Below are 17,986 nucleotides of genomic sequence, written 5' to 3' on the forward strand. Positions count from 1 at the left end.
CAAAGACTCAGATTTGGGTCTGTTGTTTCATCATTTCTGAAAGTGTGAGCTATATTTCTGTCTGCCATAGGGGTGCTTTTGCATGTGTTACCATTTGTGGCAAGACTGCAGGCCAGGCATGCTTTCTCCTGATGTTGTAGCCCAAGCTCCTGCTTTATCAGCACTTTTACAAATACAATAACAGCAGTTTACTTGCACTCATGGCAGGGATTTGCTTTGTGAACACTTGTGTTGCTATAGCTACATTTCCCTAATGTTCATTATTTCTCATAGTGTCCTTGTCACTTATCCAAAGGTGCTGGCATTAGGCAAGCTCACAGCATGTTGTTTCTGCCTTGGGAACTATTGATAGGTGTACTGAATGAGCCAAGAGGTACTGCAGCTGGTGCTTTGCCTGGAATAAATCTGCTTCAGCCATGAAGGAAGTGGTAATGCAAGTAGTTAGACGCTTTTTACAGCAGTTCGATGGGAAAGGAAAGCCTACAGTCATTGGCATGTCTTTCCAAGAGTGTTGAACAGGAAGGAGAAGAAGGGATTGTCATCTCTCAAGAGAACAAATGCAGGGAGGGAAGGCAACCTCACTTAATTGCTAGGTTGTGTAATGAGCTGGGGTGCTGGACAGCTACTGTATAGTCCCCATTGTGTCTGTCGCCTGGTTGGGGGTGTACTGCTCTCAGGCATTTTAACTGCTTTTTGGGGTTTTGTTTTTGAATGGTTTAATGAGAAAGCTAAATAGCTGTATAATTCAGAACAGGATTGCAGAAAGTTCACTGTCCCTCGGGCGTGAATGTGTAACTGGTGCTGTGCAGAAAAGGCAGTGAATTCTGAATAGCCACCTACTTCATATGAGAAGATACTGAACAGTTGAGACTACGTAAAAAAGTAGAGATGATCACTGGCAGATATTTCAGACTGACATCCAAAATATGCTCCATACTCTGAATCTTTTCTTAATCTCCCGTATTGTTTTCTCAGGCCTTGATCAGTCCTTAAGTGGTATTGAAACAGCAGCTATCACTTGTCAATAGGCACCAAAAACTCTATCTCCTAATTTCAGTAAGATGTTGGATGTAGCTGTTGGATGGAATCTTATAATGTCTCTAAACCAGTACTTGTATATTAAGGCCACTGTGATGATTAAGAAATTGGAATTAAGAAATGTCTGTTGTGTAAGAAGCTGAGAGAGTTTGGGCTGTTTAGCATGGAGAAGAGAATGCTCAGGGGGATCTTATCGATATGTGCAAATTCCTAAACAGGAGGGAGAAAAGAGATAAAGAAGCAGAAACGGATTCCTCTTAGTGGTAATCCAAAGACAGGACAAGATGCTATGGACACAAACTAAAATCCAGAAAATTTTGTTTAAACATCAGGAAAAAAACTTTTTACTCTGATGATAGTCAAATAGAAGAACAGGTTGCAGAGACATGTCAAGGAGTGTCCATCCTGGAGATACCCAAAACCCAAGCGAATTGAGTCCTGAGCTCAAGGGGACACTGCTGGGAGTTGGAGGGTTTAGAGTGGGCGGTTCCCAGAGCTTCCTACCAATCTCAGCTATTCTGAGGTGTGGTTCTAGGATCCAGTGTTATTTGTTCCATGCTGTTGGGCCTGGAGAAGCATGAATTAGGTATGAGGTTCTGTTACTCCTGGTGTGCACAAAGTGACCAAGACAAAACCGATTATATCAGTATGGCAATACAGAATACTTCTCTGGTTTCACAAGCTTATTTCTAACCCTACAAAGCTATGCCTGTGCAAGATAATATGCAAACCACATCTCAGTGTTACATGTCTTTCTAAGTGCTGTGCTCTTCCATCACACACATTACTGGACATTTAAAAGCTTCATCTAATAGTGGACTCTAACTCTCAACCTGCTTAGCCTGCAAGGGTGAGCTCTATTTTCTGTGTAAAGAGCTCAACTGACTTCTATATTTTGTAGTATTACAATAATATTTAGTCAGCCTTGCAAGCAGTAGGTAGGTAATCTTCATGTTGAGTGCAGCTTTGTGATTTAATAGCTGGGAGAAATACCATTGTCCTTCACTAGTAATGGAGTGTTTTGCAGCTGGAGTTGCTGTTCCTATGTAATTCCAATAAATAAGACACTCAGCTAGTGCAAAGTATCATTTAAAGTACTATTTATTACTGCTAACACTGTAAAGGAAGGGAGAATAGTATAGACTTACATCCTCTCAGATGCTGGGAACTCTGACTTGTGCAGCACCAAACTGCTGTAATTTCTAACCTAACTGCATTACAACACCAAACAAGCATCCAGTGTGGATGCAACACAGCCTTCAGACCCTGTCTGTGGAAGGGGGGCCCCATTTTGGTCATTTGAACGTTTGTTTTTTCACAGGAAAATAATTCCATTCAGTATTTCTATTATCCAATAGAAAGAATGTTCCTGGGAGAGCTTCTTGCTGCTTGCAGGTATAGGCAAGAATACACAGTGGCATAATTTCAGTTAGCAAGTGGAATGTGCCCACGAGCCCCCTGTTAGATTTATCTGGCTGTGTTTATTGTGCAGCTGAGACACGGAGTGGGTCTGTGCCAGGGCAGGAGCTTGCCATCAGCCCTGGCACAGCCGCGATTTGCCCCTAGATGGCAGCGATCGCTGCTCTTTGGCTGGACCAGCCCTCTGCAGCTGCTCTAGCAGTTTCATCGCAGAAGGGCCTGTTGTTCAAGCGAGGCTATGAACTTCAGCTGAAAAGACCAAAAAAAAAAAAAAAAAATTACTGGCTCATCTAAGAAAGTTAGATTAATTTTCAGGCTTTCTAAAAAACATTAAAGGAAACATGATTATATTAGGACAAGTTGCTACTTTTTAAAGTCAGTTATTTAAACCTGACAGTGCTCTTGTAGACATTAACATTTTGTCAGGTGTGGGTATTTTCAGGTATCTTTTCTGTTGCAGATGGGGTACTAGAGTACACAAAGACATCAGCATGAGGCAGTTCTGAGTCCTTGGAACTCAATGAAGATGTTACATAGAAAAATGTGGATACCTGTTTTCCCCTACACAAGGAGCACAAAGGGTTAGCTCAATGCCACTTCTGAAGTAAGAAGAGTGACCAAAGGCACAGACTGGGGTTCTCTACTATAACACATCTCTTGCATATTAGGATGTGTGCAAAGTCCAGTCAGTGCACTTTATATGCTAAATAATATCTCATCAGAAGTCATACAAAGCAGTATGAGTCTCTTTTTTGACTGAGGAAAGATGGTTTTGTGTGTAGGCAAAGAATCAGAGATTTTATCACCACTGCTTAGTTCCCAAGTTTTTCAAAAGTCTGTAGACCTTGGACAAATCACCAACCACCGCCTCACTTCCCTATGAATGAAAAAGGACAACAGATCTTCCTTCCTTTTCAGTTTATCCTGACTTGTCAAGTAGTGTGAGCTCTTTAAAGAGTGGGTTATCTTTTATTCCAAATGAATGCATATCAGTGAGCCTCGATCTCCAGGGAGTTTTGCATGAATAACAAACACAGAAGTGGGACACTAAGTTGTGCTGTGTGTGTGTGTGTGTGTGTGTGTGTGTGTGTGTGTGTGTGTGTGTGTAAATGCTTATCAGCTGCTGGATGTGGCCAGATTCCACTACGCATCATCACAAAATCTGCCTTTAGAGGAAGTTTAAAGATAAGCCCCTAAGAATAAAGCACTTTCTCTAGAGCTCATATTGGTTAATAGTTAGGTATTGCAGCTGCTTTTTATTAAAAAAAAAATGAAATTAAGCAAATTGTTTTCAGAAATCTTTTTAATATCTCTGCAAAACAGGAAAAACTTAGGTCAAACAGCAAACACATCTTTCAAACAACTGCAAAGATGATGCAAAAATAGTGATCTATGAGGATTGTCTTCTAAATCCAGAATACTTGTTCTAAGCCACAGAAAAAACACCTTTGCATGAAGTACAGGAATATTTTCACTAGGATGCTTATTAAATTTTTGTGGTACAAAAGATGAAGTGTGCATTCATTACAGTGTAATGCATTGACTGCCTAGTAGTACATGTGCAGTAATTAAAGTCAAAGTGAAAGGCCAAATAAGAAATGAAGGTAACAAAGTTATGAAAAAAAAATTGGCTGTTGATATTTGACAAAATTGTGTGAACAGTCCTTTGTATGCAGCGTAAGGATAATAAATGCAGAATGTATGGAGAGTAATGCTTTGAGGAAGGACCAAATTCAATGAATTTAAGATAAGTCATTGAATTCTGCATACATTTATATCAATATAAATCCAAGGTTACTCCTGGATTAGCATTTAGCTTTGCTCTGGAACTTTATTAATATGCTTGAAATTAGCATCTGGGTCACATAATTAATTGCATTTTTATATATTCCTGCCTCCAGACTGTTGGAGGGCAGAAAGAAAAAATGTGCCTTGGCCTTAATTATAACTCTATTACAGTGGCTTTTCCTAAAAGCCATACTTCAAATTTTTATTTAATACACCATTCTTTCTGAATTATGAACCTCTAATTTGTAATAGGTAATAAAATAAATAGGTATTTTATTTGCTTGCTTCAACTGCAGTTTTATAGCCAATGCCTCTTAATATTTTCTCTTTAGCATAAACCAAATAAGTTTTTAAAATATGTACAATTTAGATTGTTTCCGTTTCCTATGTTTGCAAGTTACTCTTCTAACGCACATCTAATCACTTCTGTATGTCACCTTCTAGATAAGGACTTAGAAGTACTATTATGGAAACAAATACAATCTTACACCTTGAACAGCAAATTTCTGCTCAAATCCACCCATACAAACAGAAACACTTTTTACAAGAAAAATAAACTGTACAGAGAGTTCTTTAATTTAACGATCTGATTCAGCCCCTACTCAGACCAGCAGGACATCCCATATTTCAGATCGTAGGTAAGAATGAAAAGATAGTCAATCATTGTAAAGGATTAGGGAAAGATGAAATGTATGTGTGTACCACAATGCACACACAGTTGTTTCACCTGGCTTAGCATTCCTGTTTCTATGGATGTAGAATGAAAACACTGATGCTATCTACATCTGTTCATATTGCTGGAAAAAATTAGTCTTCCATCTAATTATTAGAATGCTCTTCCTTTGTAGAGAACCAGGCTTTAAAGGCATCCTATTTTTTCTGTCAGTTTCTTGATTTAAGATGTCTAGTGATAGTGGCATAAACTCATGGGCTGGAGTAATGACTGGGAATGGTTCTACATTGTTCAAGCAGCCAAAGGTCACCAAATTGCGTGGCTCCATGCCAAAGCATAACTGCTGGAGTAAATACTGATTTGCTGTCCAGAAGCCAATAGTGCACAACAATAGATAAGGGTCAGCTAATCTTCCACCAACACCAACAGAATCTTAGATCTTTATAGTTGCCCTCCAGATAGTAAAGCTAATTCCAAAGGCTGCTATAGCCTTGCTATGGCCCCAACATATATTCCTAGCAATTAATATGTTATTACACAGAATGCAAAAATTGTCCATAGCAATTTAACACAGCAGTGTTGCAGTGCTGGCTGGCTGTTTCTTCATCCTTTGAGCCAAGAAATGCATTACTTACACAGGACATGTTAAACAAGGTTTTAAAATTACTTTGAAATCAGGGAATTCTAAAAAAGCATGTAATAACACTTGTCTGCTGGCTTTACGTCTCTTTAAAGTAGTTGCTGAGCAGTTCCTGGAGTCCATGTGGAACAGCAACTGGAAGACTCATATTGTAGGAATCATATTCAGTAGGAATCCATTGCTCGGAGGATCTGAAGGACTTCCAGAACAACTTCATAACAGAATAAATACTCATCCTGTGTGTGGAGACACCAGTGTGAAACACCTGGTTACATTCAACATAAATTATAGACTAAGAAGGATGGACTACCTGAAGTTGTATGGTTATCTGTTGTATGGTTATAACATCAGCATCTTTGTCATGTGGATACAAAACTAACGTATTTAAGAGAATCCTTGTTCTTTTTGTTCCATCACTGGTAAAAGTACTGGAACACTGTAGTGTAAGCACGTGCTCAACTCTCATTTAGGACAGTGAAGGTTATATGTTTGCTTAATTTTAGTTACTGGCTCAATCATTACCCTGAAGGAAAATATATCAAAGCATATACTAAAATATTTGCCTATAGGAAGAACTTCTTTTAGTCTTCTCTTGCTTTTATTCTCACCAACTGTTTTCTCTAAGGTGAGTTACCTGCATCTTGTCTTGCTCTGTGTGAAAAATCTTCTCAGGAGTGGGTTTAGCTAGGAATAGAAGGGTTTACTTGGTGATGATAACTCAGCAATAGCAAGAATTTAACTGAAAGGTGTGATTTTGCAGGGTAGGGTTTATAATAAATCACTGTTTCTGTGATACTTGCTTTTCTTCTTGCTTTAGAAAAAGAAAGGGGGGTGCAGTATCTGTCCTATATTGCTGCTTTGCTTTTGTTTCATTTATTTAGTAGGAGACAAATTTTGTTATTTAAAACTAGACACCACTTGCCTAGAAGGCTGTTACTTTCCTCATATGAGAACACTAAAATGATATTTTAAGCCCCAGGTTTATCAATGCATGGGGAATAGTGCCACTGATTGTGGTTTTTAAAAAAATAATAATCTAGTTGCATATTTAGAACTTACCTTAGTTTGGATCATGCCAAAACGCTGATCTCGCAAATCTCTCACTATCTGCTTGATGTTGAACTATCAGAAGAGAACAGTTTTTATTTGGTTGACATGCATGTTATAAAGAAAGATTTAAGCATATTCATATGGGCAAACTGTGACAGTTTTTTTAGAAATAGTAGATTTGTAGTTACTTTGTTGTTTAAAACAATGAAAGCTGGTTTATTCTATTTTGTTAGAACAAATTCTTACAGGATTTACTCTAAGAGGTTTCACCATGTTGTTGACATCCATACCAGTTTGTAATACTTAACAATGACCTGTTTGATACTTACACATAAATCTTTTTCTATATGGCTGAGAAGAATTTCAACACACAGCAAAACTCCACTTCTTCCAATGCCAGTGCTACAGTGAGCAATAATAGGTCCAGTCCTATGAGTTTTTCTCATGTAACAAATAAATTTTACAAGCTGCTCAGCCAGTTTGGAAGTATTATGCTCTGGCCAAGTGATAAATTGCAAGTGACTTATAATGCGCTTTTCTTCTGTCTGGAAAGGAGAGACCAGAAAGGTTAACAATTATCAGTTCCAAAACCAATTTTCAAGGAATTCCACTAAAAATTTCCTTCAGCCTCATTCTTAAAATTGGTAGTTTACAATTCTTTAGCTTTTCATACTTGACTAAATTAAAGTTTCTTTAGGTTTCAAGAAATGCACTCAGAAATACAAGACTAGAAAATTTACTTCTTATAACTTTGACAAGACACTGCAGTTACTCTGTTGCCTTGAAAGAATGTAGTTATGTTATCTGTTGGTTAGAAAGGAAAAAGGAAAACATTTTTTAAATTAGAACCATTGCAATACTCTTTGCTTAAACTGTTTTTGTAGCTAAGTTAAGCTTTACTAATAGAAGAGGAGTAATATGAGAGCCACTCTCATATTATGTGATATATCTGTAAATATATCTGATGGCTATCAGATATAAAAGAGTAACTTTATGTCTGATAAATATCTGATGGCTATCAGATATAAAATAATAACTTGTGATTAGATTCTCTATATGCAAACCAACTAAAAATGCTTACAAGAATAAATAAAATGTAGATAAAATAAAGAGGAATATTAATTGAATGTTCCTGGGTCATCACTTCTTGTTGCCAGTTCACAAAGTCATGTTAAAATCTGAATGTTAACTACCTGGATTTTTACAATCAGAAGAATTTGGATGTAAGCATGGATTTCTTTGGAAGTGGACCAGTGGCTTTCTTTAGTAGTTTGCTACTAATTTAATACAAACCTAGCAATCTTACATGTTCATTGGAGCAATCACATTTGGTGTTCCATCTTGCCATTTTAGTAGTCTTTTGAAAAGACTTGTATCAAATGCTTTACAATGCTTCACACTCAGTGACACAAGGTGAATTTCCTCAAATAAAAAAAAATTGTTACCTTGATGGAAAAAGGCACCAAGTTTAGTCTGCCACAGGTTTTTTTTTAATTATTCCACCAAATAATATGTCCTACAGATATCTTTGCAAAGCTTTACTTAATATCAAGGCAAGATTGATGGGCTTATACCTGCCCTGTTTTCCCTGTTCTTCCACCTGGATTCTGTATTTGTTCAGTTTCTAAAAAATGCTGCTAGATTTGTAGTTTTGTGTGTGTTTGTGTCTTTTCATGAACAATAAAAGTATCATTTGTCCTAAATTCTAGGATGAAAGCCACCTTCTTCCCCTCTTTCCATCCAACCATCATTACAGAATTTGAATCCACTCTGGCATGGATGTGATTTGATAAGAACAGTAAACAATTCTGCAAAACACTGAACACACCAGTTCTGTGACTATTAGAGGTCTTGTTTTTGCAAGTTCTTGTCGAAATGTATGTGATATTGGATCCATTGCTTATATAATGAGCAAAAAAAAGCACCTCCTTAACCTTAATTTCATGCCTGTTACTCAGATTTTTACATCCCTAAAAAATACTGAGCATATATTATGGAAGAATCAAACAATACTAATTGTATTCACTCACATAAATTACATAATCACTTCAATAATGTATGAAAGTATTAAGTCAACTTACCTGCTTGTTGATAATTTCTATTTTTCTAATTATGAAGTATTCCATAATCTGGTAATTGTGTAGCCTGAGATAGAAATTAGCCAGGTCTTTAGAGTCATAGGGAGATTCAGGCCAGTATCGATGACATTTGATTTGCCCTAACTCCACTTCTTTTGTCATCATGGCAATCACATCTGATTCACTCTCCCAGACCATTTGCCAGAAATCAGCCATAGTGGATGGCAGAGGCCCTTGGGTTATAATATAAAAGTGTTCCTCTTCTCCAACATTCATTCTAATGTAGCTTGCATTAATGTAGCCATTCTTTTCTCCCAGAGGAACCCGTGTCTTATCATCTGTACAGAAACAGAAAGATGCTATTTCAGCTGTGGATCTGAAACAGAGTTCTTCCATCTCCAGCACTCAGGATATAGGAAACCTCAGTCTTTCAGAAAAGTATGCCTCTGGATTTTAGAATACATTTGACTAGTGGTACTAATATTAATCATTGCAAGTAGGAATTCCCACAGATAAATTGTATGGTTCATTGCAGCTTTATTTTTCTTAAGGTACTTGTGTAACACTGTGAAAGGCCTTCTAATTACTGTCAAATTGTTTGCCAGTTTTCAAAAATAGTGTACCCAATCCTGCTTTTCATGTACTGCATAGGAATGTTGTCACTGGATATTGGTGTTACAAACCAGGAAAACCTCTAAAAATATATATACTGCATCACTGATCTATAGAGATGCTACAAATTTTTGCATGTGTTGTCCTGTTGCTGCAGTTTAGAAAGACATCAAGGGTCCAGAAAATTTTCTTGTGTTTCTCTGATGACTTGTTTACCAAATGTATGTTCTCATTTCTGTGCATACTTACATGGAAGGATATCTCGGTATCTGTTTTTGTTTTGGTTTTCTGGTGCTTTGCCAATTCTGCAGTCATCTATTGGTTTCACATGTTCTAAAGCCTAGATCAAAAAGAAATAGTCAATCCATGTTGTTCACATCCTCAACAGACAACTTTTACAGTGTCAGTGTGAACAAACTTTACTGCTGTATGTAACCCAAGACTGGCAAATAGACTTCTTACAGAAGAGAATCAGTACATCATTTTCTAAACTTCTAGGCAAGGAATTCAATTTGCTTTGTATTTTCTTCACCCTGCACAATATTTCTGCATTTTCAAGTGATATTTCCAACCCTCAACATCAGACCCCATCATTATGAGTGCTTGTTGTATACTGCTGTATTATAGATGTTTGGAATACTCTCTTGGGCAAATGCCAGCATTTATGGTTGATAACACAATGACTAAAGCACTAACTATTACACTATTAACAGTACAATAATGACAGTGAATATTTTTCAGTGATGGAGAAAGGGATGAATATAGGGAACACCACCAATGATATTAAGTGCGAGTCATACAGTCATTAAGAACTTCACAGCAAATTTAGGGGATTTGAATGCAGTGTAGTCAGAAGCAGAAATGTGCAAGTTAATTTCATTTATGTTTTTGTGTTACCTTGACATTTTTTTATTCTTCTACCTATTTGCTATGCATTGCACAATGCTCAGCCATCACGTTCTGCCACTATACATTTATATGAACTGAAGTACATGTGACAGCTCTTGAACACTTTCATCAGTTACTACTTCTTTTACTCAGATAAAATATCCAATGGCTTTGGTAACCAGCACTTTACTTATTAGATCTTTATGTTTTCTGTGCAGATGTGTGGCTCAGCTTACAGTAAGCTCTACCTATATCAGTAATGGAATGTAATGAATGGAAATTAATACATGCCCTTGAGCCTTCAGGGAATGTCAGCAAACCCTATACACTTGTGCCTGTGGGATTTTGTGCCCAGAAAGTTGGAGATATAAAGGCAAGTGAAATAAACTGATAACATTGCAATTACTATGGAGAAGTGGCAGCAATCCATTCCACTGGTAATGAGCAAGCCCTTTAAAGGAAATCCAGTATACTATGTTGAAGAATTACAGAATAATCTGTTCTTTGGGAATTTGATGATAACTGCATACTCTGTTTATGTTCTGAAACAAGAGATTTTACAAGCCTTCCTAATTTTACAATTTTTCTTGATTTATATGCAATCAGATATAATTATGTGTTTTCATTATCTACGGAGGTACATTACATTTTCTTTGTAATTTCACTAAGTCTCTGATCATAACAGCATCTTGTGACAATGAGTTCTGTGGATAACTGGAGTGTTCCATTGTGTGGAACATTTTCCTTCCAACTGTTTCTACAGTAGTGAAATCTTAGCAGCATGGATTTATTTCTTATGTGCAGCCCCTAGAATAGTTCTTAGGCAGATGTTCAGCAGAGCTGAGGGGTAATAGGAAGAAGTCAGTCTAGGAAAGTCATTCCTAACCTACATTATGAATGTTCCATTATTTGTTTTTCTGTCATTCTACATGGGCAGTACCTTTGAACAGGGAACAGTTTAAAGCTGACGTGTGGAAAGAGAGAGACGTAAATACTGTACTGTCACCCAAACAGCAGAGTAGAAACCCCATTTTGGCAGGAAAAATGGTCATAGAAAAAGGATTCAGTAAAGATATATAAGCTGAACTCCCATACAGTATGCACAATACTATTAAAAGTCACTTTCTTAGCTGTGCTGAGCTGTTAGTTCTTAAAAAGTAATCACAGTTTACCATAAACTCCTTTAGCACCTCTTGATTTTCAATCCGCAGCTGAAGGCCTTGAATAAGACCTGTTATGTCAGTCCTTGGATCTATTCCACTCTGTGATGGTTTCAAGTTAATTAACTGAGTCAGTTCATCTCCAGAAGCAAAGGTTCTGTCTATGTATCAACAACAACAAAAAAAAAGCAAACAAAATACCAAAACACAACAACAAAAAACCAAGAAGTTTTTAATTATTATTGTTCATCATGCAGAATCTTGGCTTTAAAAACTAGGGAGCTGCAGTATGCATATATATTTTGTTGCTGATATTATGAAAGTGAAATATGAGAAAATGGAAGAAAATTTTTTCAATTTACTTATGTTCACAGCAGAAAGAAGAATAAGTCAACATCATGGATACAACCAGCACTGCATTTTATGTTATTTGGAAGCAGATCTAATTACTGCAAGTTATTTCCTTACAGAGTTTCTAAATACAGTTTGTTCTAAATAAACTGTCCTTGCAGAATCAGAAACTTTAATGCTAATTTATAGTGGTATAGGATATTCTGGCCACATCTTCACAGAGAATCATCTTCATGTTTCCAACACTTCCATGACAATTAGTATTGCCACACTACACTGCTAGAAATAATCATGGTAAATTCTTCCTTCCTAAAGTAAGCAAACATATTGTTCTTGTCATCTTAACTCACACTGCCCTTCAAGAACAAGATAGAAACTATCTTTGATGCACCAATGTCAGGATTCAATTTTGCTACTTAGCTCATCCTGAAATGTATGTTCTGATCCAGTACTTAACAGATTAAGAAAATAGATAAACATTGCATCTCCAGAAATATCACTGCTGTACTGGAATGATAGAAAAACTTTTGTTCTCATGTTGAGTAAAAACAGTAGCTTGTTATGTAAAAAATAATGGTTTGAGGCAGAGGAATTACGTATTTTTGGGTTTTTAGTCATAGGCTACTGTTTGCAAAGGATAACATACCAGCTGTCTCAAAGAAAAGCTGATGATATGTTCCAGGATGAAGACAAGCAATGTTCTGCTTTCCTCTTGTAAGGTATCATCACTACTCTTAACTAATTTCTGTTACAGTAGAGTTGTGCTTGCTGTGCTTTTGTCTGGCCTATGACTTGCCCCTGCCTTGCCTGAGCTTCTAAAGCCTGAGCTTTCTTCTGCATTCCATTCTCTAACCCTTGAAGAGGCTCCTATTGTGTAGTTGAGAGTGCCAGTGAAGCCAGATCCCCACTCCAGACAGGGCACACTATTTCCCGTACACTTCTCCTTCCAGATCAAGGGGAATTAAAAATCCCCAAACTCTGAGCAGGTAGTAGATGATAGACTGGCTATAATTTTCTGTTTGCTGGCCAGGAAGGCTTTGTAGTGTGAGGGAATTATCTGTGTTTTACCTCTAATAAGAGCCATCAGCAACTCATCGCTTTTACCAGGTGAGAAGAAGAAAGGAGGAAGAGTAATCTGTATTTCACAGGGTCTGTGAGATACTGCAGCATCCTCAGTATGATTCCTTTCACAAATTATTCTCATTTGGAGCAGAAGGTGCTTTATTTTCATAAAGGAATAATTAGGCAGATTCTTTCTGTAAACACTTCTTGTGTCATAGGGGCTTTGGCACCTGAGCTGTGAAAGTGCTTCAGTACATGCTTAAGTACAGTTCTAGAGTTTTTAATGGAATTGCCATGGGGGTGAAATTCAATGATTTTGGGAACAGAGTCTTGAGAGAGAATTTGGCCCTTCATTCTGCACTTTTAAGTGTGTAATTTACTTTTTTTGTGTAGTTGTATAGGAACAGTAAGGGAGAGAGGAGAGACCTCATGATGTATGTCTCGTTTTAGAGTTACAGAAGTTTGGATGGCCTATATATGCATCTGTGGTAAAAACTGTGCCTTGAGTGCCCTGGTCTTTTAGACTGAAAGAGAAAATCTTTAGCTTGTATACAAGGGACTAGTGTTGTTCTCAATGTACATATATGGAGGTGCTGGGCTATGCTGTTGAAGAAACAAGAGAAGTTTTGTATGATTACTTCTAGGTAGAACAGGAATCCTGTGGGGAATAACATCATCTTCATTGTTCCAGCTTCCTGACTCAGACTTCTGATTTTCTCTTCTGCAGCTTTCACATTCTGCACATTTCTGTGACCTGTAAAACAACATCAGTTGAACTGGCAGAAGCTTTGATAAGCTGACTCATACAAAGATTTTGTGTTTAATCTATTTCTGCTCACTTTTCACTTTCTTGAGCAACTATTTTCAAGAATTGGTCAGAACTTTGAAGATCATAAGTTCAAGGAGTTGTAGTAGCATTTTGTCTGGAGTGTTGTTTGCAAATATCGCTACTGAAAAATACTATTGTCAGTATGCAATTGTTGTTGTTTTGTTTTTTTTTTTCAGAGGTAAGAACATACTCTGAATAAAAAGCTGCTCAGAAATGACTGCAAGTAAAGTTTCTCACAGCTAGAGACCATTTTCATGTAGGACATTTTTCAACTGTTAGCCCTTACACCTGGAGGTGTCAATTCTCTTGTCTTAGTTGTGTGGAAGCTGTTTAGCAGCTCTTCCTGCAGGTGGAGCTGCATTCCATAGACCCGTATTTCTGTCATTTTCATACCATATTAGGACAGAGCTGGAAATATAATTTATCCATAACCATTTATAAATATACTATTTATTTTTATGGTTTTACTTCATTTGAAATACTTACCTTTCTGAAATGTTACTAATGATATCCTTATAGTCTTGTCCAGCCACCTGACCTTGGAGAGATTTGTCTGTTCTTTGTTCATCCTGTAGGTTTCAAATAAGAAAAATCTGTGAAAAATCAGTACACTGAAACATCAAGAATATAGATACTTTCATCAACAGTCTTTCTTGTTTCTGACAGAAGTGTGTCCTCTGCTCAAGGAGGAAAGGGAAAATATAATAGTTTCCACTTTCAGCAGAAAGTGTGTATTGCAGTAACTAGCTGTAGTAAAAAGCCTTATCAGCTGCACTTGGAAGTTTCTGAACAATACAGCCTAGAAACACCTCTACATCTCAGCATGCATGACTGAGCTTTGAAAAGTTTTTTATATCCTTTCTGATCTCAGAAAGAAAATGTAATCACAGGAATCGTGAGTCACACTCTTCCCCTCCCGATTCTTGGCAGCAGGAAGCACCAGCATCTGAGATTGAACTGTTTGTAATAATTTCCTTTTTTTATCTTTTTTTTATCTTAGACACAACGATGCCAATGGTAGAAGCAGGGTGCAGCTGCTCTGCTGAAGAACCATTCAGCTAATGGAGAAGGCAGACCCTTGATGATCCTCCATATGCAATAGAAGCAATAGTATTGGTGGCTGCTTTTCCATCCTAAAGAGTAATAACTAGGTCCTGCATTTAAATAATGTTGTAGGATATCTGCTGTTAGTATGTGAAAGTAGCTTCTTCTCAGCTGTAACACTTGACAAATAATTATTTAAATTTTAGTTCAAATTGGTGTTTCTTCTTTCACTGCTCAGTATTTCAGATGCACCCAGGAAACACCCTGGCATACTGCATACTTCACATGCTGAATGCCCCAGGGAATCTTAATGGTATCTCCCACTTGTACTTTATTTTCTTACTTTTGTGCATGTATTTCCCCATTAGAATAGGAATGTTTGTAGCTGCTGATTTAAGCATGAATTCATCTACCCAGTTTCTGTACCTATGGATTACATAGATCAGAGATTGCTGTAATGATTTTTGGTTTTGATTTGTGAAGAAAATCTGTTTTACTGCTTCATTTTTCCTTTTTTTTAAGTAGCTTGTCATTTTTAAAGTCTACATCTCTGCTCTATAAAGTAAAGCAGAAATAGTTTCTATTCATAGGAGACAAAGGCAAGCTGGAAATAATGAAGAAGAGAGGTTAATGGAACCAATTCAGGGAAAACACTAAGAACATGCTTAAATTTAGGTGTGTGCTAGATAGAATTAACCACATTGCTTAAAACTAAATGTTTCCCTTAATGCCTTGCTAACTAGGAGATCTGATTGGTCACATGTAACCTCACTTCTATCTCTTACTTCTCATTGATATTATTTGTTGGGAGTACTTATTTGTCAGACCATAGATATGACTTTATTTTGATATTACATTTCACCAGTCTCTAAAAGTTTAGTTCCAACACCCGTTCTAACAGCATGCTAAAACTTCCACAGACAATTCCTATTCAAGGTTTTCTCAGTTTATTTATGTCAAGGATTCTTACAATTTTTCTTTTTCTAGTTAAATTATATTACTTGAATCAGAGTTTGGGTTTTTTATTTGTTTTCTGGAGGATAAGAAGATCTAAATTTCTCACATTTACTAAGGAGTTTTACAGTTTTAAATTTAGAAATAATAGATGCTCTGAAATTTAATGTGGAATATTTTTAAGGACTTACTAAGATTCAAAATCATATCTGTGTTTGAAGAAATTTAGATGCATTTGAATTATGAATAGTAGTGGAAATAGCTGAATATAAATCTTTTAATATATATGGTTTAGAGATACTGAAAGAATAGTAAAATTAATAAATTCATTTCAGTGTTATAAAGAATCAGAACAAGAGTTATGTATGCAACCTTTCTTCCCTCCACCCTTTTAGCATATGCATTATACTTATCATGTGCTCTTATCTCAGTGGAATCCTGACTCATTCAAATGTCAGCAGCTCCAGTCATGGCAGCACACTTCCCTCACATTAAATGTTTTTTCATTAAGAAGGTGTGGTTCTTTCCCACATTGCAGCACACCCATGTTGTAAACAAACAGATGAGTACATTGCCTGATAACTTCTGAAAACTTCTCCGATTTTACCTTGTGGCACATTTGGCTGGAGCCTTCTTCCTTGAAAGTGAAAACAGGCTGAGCTTGCAGGCTTTCCCCACCACTCACTGAATACCAGAAAACAAAAACAAAATCAAATGAATGAAAATATAGGTCCAATTATACCCTGCTGCTTAGACCAAAGGACTTTGACCTCAGATGGGGCACTGAGATACGTTGTCTTAAACTGGCGTGGAATCTCTCTCTTGTGAATGCCTGGCAGGGTTAACAGAGCACAAATGCCATATGTCACCACTGTAGAAGCCAGCATAATTCAGACTGCCAGATGATACACTGAAGTAAAGTCCTGTATAAACAGCAGCTATAAAAAAAACCTGAAACAATTTAAACCTGTCCTCCCTAACCCAGCTCATTCCTTCACACTGCTAAGAGAAAAACACCACAGATTAACTTTGCTGCCAGTACTTCTCTAATACCATTGTGTCTTGCAGGAAAACAATTGAAACTTTCCAGAAACTATGTAATTCACCAATGTCATATAAGAAGAAAAGGGCAATGGCAGTGTCTTCTTGACTAAGAATGCTTGAAACAAAGCCTCCAACTTGTAATCAGCAGGCCAGAAGGAGGAATTCTATATCCTTCCCACTTAGGTTTCTCCACATTATAGGAAATGTTTCAATAATCAAAGAAATAGGAAGTTGAAGATTATAACTATGTAATCTATTGGTAATTTTATATCCTTGCTTCCACTCCCAGATTTAATTAGTGTTTAATTTTTGAGTATTTAGTAAAAAAAAGCATAGAGCACAAAGTTCTTTCATAGTGTTAGTCATGCCTCCAAGTACTGCCCTGTGCAAGATAGGTGTTCTCTCAAATGAATAACAATAGACCTGGGAGCAGAGGTTTCTGGATTTGAGCATGAATAAGCACAGAAGAGAGAGGATCTCTCTGCCAGACAGAACAGAAGGTGTAGTGTTTCCAGGAGATAAGTAGGAGTGATGGGATGTGAAGTTTGTGGGAGAAGTATTTTAGCAACTGAACCAAAAATGGGCTGTGATTCCATCAGTGAGTTGCATAAAATGGGGTAAAATCAGACCAACATTCATGACTTAAAAACTTAAACTGAGTTAAAGCATTGATGAGGGTCTTACAGCTTTGTTCCTAGATGTAAAAACCACACTTGGGCATTCCTTCCCTGTGGTCCTATGTCACGAGCAGTTTAGACAGAGCTGCAAATCAGGGTGAAGAATGTGTTTGTACCTACAGCTATGAAACAGGACTAACTGCAAAAGTGACTTGTTTTGCTAATGTCAAAGTTGAATTCAGGCAACACATAACCCACTTCTGTCATATGGTGAGTGGATGTAGCTGCTTACCAGGCTCTGCTTTTGTGTTTGGAGTGGAAGCTCTGTTGCTGTGGTTGCCTGAATAAGCCCAGTGCAAAGCCACACTTCGGCAGACAGTGAGTTGAACAGTGCCTTGAGCCTTGCGCAGCAAATCTGTAACTGTTTGGCGTGGCAGACCAGACACAAAAGTCTCATTCACCTGAAAAATACAATGATGTGTATTTCCAGATTCCTGTAACCCAATACCCTTTTTTAAATCACATGTCCTAGCACTAGGAAATCTTAATAGAACTTCTTTCAACTTCATGTGTCATCATTTTCTCCCATTTGTGGGAGAGAATTCTCTCCTAACTTGCTTTGATCCTTCATCTCTATGTCTTTGTACTATGATTGCCAGGACACCACAAAATTATAGTCTGAGATAGTAAGTGGGCTTTCCCCTATTCTTCATTAAGAAGATGAAGGAGAGATGGAAGT

The 17,986-nt window shown here is 37.1% G+C and overlaps 1 protein-coding gene and 1 long non-coding RNA gene across 3 annotated transcripts in view; one reads left to right on the forward strand and one right to left on the reverse strand.

Annotated features, from left to right (window-relative positions):
- LOC107206997 overlaps positions 1-17,986 on the forward strand; it is a 91,712-nt gene that overhangs the window by 62,167 nt on the left and 11,559 nt on the right. The window lies entirely within an intron of this gene.
- FRMPD2 (FERM and PDZ domain containing 2) overlaps positions 3,746-17,986 on the reverse strand; it is a 56,974-nt gene continuing 42,733 nt past the window's right edge. For both annotated transcript variants that reach the window (XM_033515746.1, XM_033515747.1), the window contains 10 exons: positions 17,540-17,708; positions 16,194-16,270; positions 14,075-14,157; positions 13,398-13,513; positions 11,359-11,507; positions 9,548-9,638; positions 8,690-9,024; positions 6,938-7,153; positions 6,618-6,680; positions 3,746-5,794 (listed from right to left, as the gene is read on the reverse strand). In XM_033515746.1, coding sequence (XP_033371637.1) covers positions 5,723-5,794; positions 6,618-6,680; positions 6,938-7,153; positions 8,690-9,024; positions 9,548-9,638; positions 11,359-11,507; positions 13,398-13,513; positions 14,075-14,157; positions 16,194-16,270; positions 17,540-17,708 — 1,371 coding nt within the window. In that variant the 3' untranslated portion in view covers positions 3,746-5,722. The remainder of the gene's footprint in view (positions 5,795-6,617; positions 6,681-6,937; positions 7,154-8,689; positions 9,025-9,547; positions 9,639-11,358; positions 11,508-13,397; positions 13,514-14,074; positions 14,158-16,193; positions 16,271-17,539; positions 17,709-17,986) is intronic.

The sequence above is a fragment of the Parus major genome, chromosome 6 (genome assembly GCF_001522545.3).
Source record: "Parus major isolate Abel chromosome 6, Parus_major1.1, whole genome shotgun sequence".
Classification (NCBI taxonomy): Eukaryota; Metazoa; Chordata; class Aves; order Passeriformes; family Paridae; genus Parus; species Parus major.